This window comes from Trachymyrmex septentrionalis, unplaced genomic scaffold (assembly GCF_001594115.1).
Source record: "Trachymyrmex septentrionalis isolate Tsep2-gDNA-1 unplaced genomic scaffold, Tsep1.0 scaffold27, whole genome shotgun sequence".
Lineage (NCBI taxonomy): Eukaryota > Metazoa > Arthropoda > Insecta > Hymenoptera > Formicidae > Trachymyrmex > Trachymyrmex septentrionalis.
The window spans coordinates 122,416-126,546 of NW_017305430.1; the positions used below are offsets into that span (position 1 = coordinate 122,416).

At 34.0% G+C, this 4,131-nt stretch overlaps 1 protein-coding gene across 1 annotated transcript in view; it reads left to right on the forward strand.

The window, feature by feature from the left end:
• LOC108749144 (cuticle protein 19-like) overlaps positions 1 to 1,503 on the forward strand; it is a 4,546-nt gene extending 3,043 nt beyond the window's left edge. The window contains exon 2 of the mRNA XM_018487677.1: positions 1,342 to 1,503. Coding sequence (XP_018343179.1) covers positions 1,342 to 1,503 — 162 coding nt within the window. The remainder of the gene's footprint in view (positions 1 to 1,341) is intronic.
• The last annotated feature ends 2,628 nt before the right edge of the window (positions 1,504 to 4,131 follow it).

A 4,131-nucleotide genomic window follows, 5' to 3' on the forward strand; every position in this document is an offset into this window, starting at 1 on the left:
TATGTAATTTTACCAAAAACCATTCTAAAAAAGTTGCATAATATAAAAAAGACGTATTTTAATCACGTTATTTTTTTTCTAGATAGAGACGCCAAATTGATGTAAAAGTCATTTCCTCTTTTTTTAAATGAAATTATAAGATTTTTTTGTGTAAAATAATAAGATGAATCAATTGGTAAAAAAAACACAGAGTTGCTTAAAAAAAATGTGTAGAATACATAATTTTTTAAATACGCAACTATCGCTATCAATTTTACATTCTTTAATATTGTACCCAATTTTTGAAAAAATTTTAACACTTACCTATGAAATGTTTTTTTGTTTTAAATGTTGCTTTATTTTCCATTGTACAAATGCTGCACGTTATTTTCACGTCGTTTATTGCCATAAAGTAAATCACATATCGAACTGAATTTATTTTTTTCTTTCTCTTTTTCAATTAATTCGTCTGAATGTTCTATTTTCAAGTGGTGATGTAAATCATATTCGTTTGTATAATTTATTTTTACAAAACAATGAATGCATATTGAATTTCTATAAATTTTGTGTAATGCTTACGTATCCAGTGTGTGTGTGTGTGTGTGTGTGTGTGTGTGTGTGTGTGTGTATGAGCGTGTATATGGCATATATCTACGTAGCTAAAATCTATTCTTCTAAGTAAATTAACTTATCATCTATAACCAATACAAGTTTGAGAGAGAGAGAGAGAGAGAGAGAGAGAGAGAGAGAGAGAGAGAGAAAAGAATAAATATTATATAATGAAATATATTGATTATTATATTTCAGGCGCTTTTTCACACACACACACACACAATAAATTAGACTTCGTAAGTTATTCAGCATCAAACCTATTAAAATTTATGTAATCGTGCAAAAAGTTGCTGAATTTTTTACGTTTTGCTCGCAACAATGTGGAAAATTTTGTGATGGTCTAAATGTTACTGAAAGTTTCTGAAAAATTTCGATAAAAGTTTGTCTGGCGGATCTTCACCTAAAACGGGTAGATATTTGAAAGCGCAACTCTGAATAAGCTGAGCGTAGAGCGCTTTTAACTTATCGACACAGTGTTTTTTTCTCGACACTTAATTTTTTTATTTTTGCATAGCCGTGTCGGTAGTTAAAGATTATAAATGACAGCGTCAGATTACACTGCGGTACGCCTCGGTGCGTTCCATTTTAATTAAATATTGCGGCGGTAGCCATATTAATGTAACATAATATACAGATATTATAATATCGATGACACATCCGTGTGTTTAATTTTCTACAATTAATGCACGATCATGATAGCAATTTATAATAGCCATCGTGTATTGGTGCAAGAGCAGTTTTTCGTTCGTAGGAAAAAAGGTTATCGGCGAGTATACCATCAAGGAACCGGGCGGTAACACCAGAACTGTGACCTATCACGCTGATCCGCACGGAGGATTTTTTGCTCACGTCCACAACTCCGGCGGTAATAACCATCACGGAGGTACATACGGCGGTTACGGGCACTACTGAAGGCATCAAGAAACCTAAGTGTGATATATGATGGTAAAATGCTTAACCCAGGTCACTTCTCGCCTTGCGTTATAATTGTTAAATAAACATTTACTGTTCTCAAATTTACGGTATATTCTGCTTGCACTTTTATTACCTATCATAATTTAAAAAATTATGGAAGTATGAAACATGTGGAGGATTATTTGTTTTGTAAAATTCTTTAATGTTTACATATGTAATTGTAATTAAAACTTCCACCAATTTTTTTTACTTTGTGATTCCAATTAGAGACAAGTCTGTTATATTTTATCTCGCTGTTGAAATATTAAATAAATTTAACGAAAAGTTTCTTTTTCAAGAGAAGATTTATATTTGTTCTTTCGTTGCGTAAACTTAAAAAGATAGATATACGTGCTATTATAGAAAAACCTATGGCATATAAAATTATAAATCAATTCTGTTCTGAAATAATATAAATTATACATCGTTTAAAGTGGGCTTTATTATGTATATATCGTATTTTAGATTTTCATCGCTATTGCGGCTTCGCTTATGTAATCGAAAGCGTTATTACTTACGGAATAGCAACGGCGATTCAGAAGTGTAGGCAGAACAAATAAATGGACAGATTGCGTGTATATAGGTCTAGCTCAATGAGCGAGCGAGGTGTTCTAAGCTTCGGCGAACATATTGGGTCACGTATTGGAACCAGCGCGATCGCTATCGCGTGAATAGACTAGCAGAAATTGAATTGCACTTACATGGCTATATACGTGCCATTGAATAGTGTGCAACTCACTATTATCGCATTAGAAGATGCATGCTGAGGGAATGATTTAAGTAATTCAGAAACTCTGTGACATTTAGCCATGCTTTTATGTCTGAGAAGACATCTCACTGTTTGTATTAAATTAGCAAACGTTTTAAGGAAACTCTGTGAACAAGAACGATTTAAATTTACATTTTAATCCATACTCATACATTTAATAAATCTTTGATAAAGATTACTCGCTAATTCTCGTTAATTTCTTTGTGAACATTTTGTAATTATCTTTAATATTTTACGTAGTTGGTTAACAGATTTAGTTGACGGAACCAGCGCATTAATATTTACACAAAGAGAAATTCTAATTATCGACGTGACGTTTCAAAAGTAGTTTAAAAATCGGTAAATAATGAAGTAACCCCTTAAGTGGTTAATGGAATAAATATTTATGCACGGTGTAGGCATATCTGAGATGCAATTTTAGTCGCTGAAGTTTCGCTTAAAAGGATGAAATTAAGATGCTGCCCTTTGAGCCAGAAGAGATACTGCGCCGAGAAAGAGGAGAGAGAGCCTTTTCTCGTAGAACGAGCGAAGCTTAAATGTCGAGAAAGAGATGTCGAGGGAGAGTGCAGCTGGCATTGGCATCAGGCAACGTATTAATTTTTCAGACCGCATCAGAAATGTGAGTGAAAATTAACCCGGTGCATGCACCATCGACTCTCAAAGGCAAGTATTTCATATATATTGAACGTACCAATGCGTAAGGCGACTGTGCACAAAATGCGGGGATGAGCCAGTGGCCTGTTTACAAATTCTTTTGAGAGTGCGGTTAGACTGATTATTCTGCACGAAGCAGAGCTCAAAAGAATAAATCACGGCACGAACGCACGGCGTGCTTGGACCCCGTATATTACGCGAATAATCACGATTGATCATCGCAGGGCGGAAGAAAACTGCGGGAGATGATATATGAACGGCGGAACGTACGGCGCGCACGTGGTTTCAATGATTCCATTTACGTGAACGATAATACGCCCAGTCTCTCACCGTATCGAGACTCCCTTGCTCTCACCCTTCTTTTATTTCTTCTCTTTTTTTTTATTTTTACACGATAACTGCCATGCACGTAGAACTGTAGCTGCGAAATGGCTGCGTGCTTTGCGGTTCGCCCTCACTCGAGAAAGTGACAAATGAAATTTCGCGCATCTCCGTCTTCGCCGTGGAAAAAAATAGAAAATCTCGAAATTACTACTTCTCCGACTCTTCGAAAAAGGATAATTTTATCGGAGGATTTTATTTTGGTTACCACTGCTGTTCTTCCTTCCCTTCCGATTTACTCGAACGCCTTGACGCTGTCTTGCGAATACGAGGCAGTCTATTGGATCGTATTGTCTAGGTAGGGTTCTGCTTGAAAGGGACGAAAATAGTGTTAGCAGACGTTATTTGGGACAAAGAAATGTTTGAATCTGACAATTTTAGAAACAATTTCTTTTGATTACATATTGTTTCGCGGTCCATATATTATCTATCTCTTTTATTTATTTACAACAACAGTGTTGCCACAAAAAATAATATATCAGAAAAACTGAGAAAAGACTTTTGAAGAAGATAAATAATCTAAATTAAAACGCGAGAGAAAGAAATCATTTTTATTTTTCCGAGCGCAAGAAAATTTCTTAAAACAGCAAACTAAATATTTTTAATATCCATTTTTCATAAAATACTTTATTTGAAATATTGCTATAAATATATATAGTTAAATTTATAGCAATTAAATTAAATTCATTTGTAATATCATATAACACATAAAAAGCAAAGAGAATAAAGTAAAGCTTAATATTTATGCACGATGAATTTAAAAAGTATAATATAAAAAGATA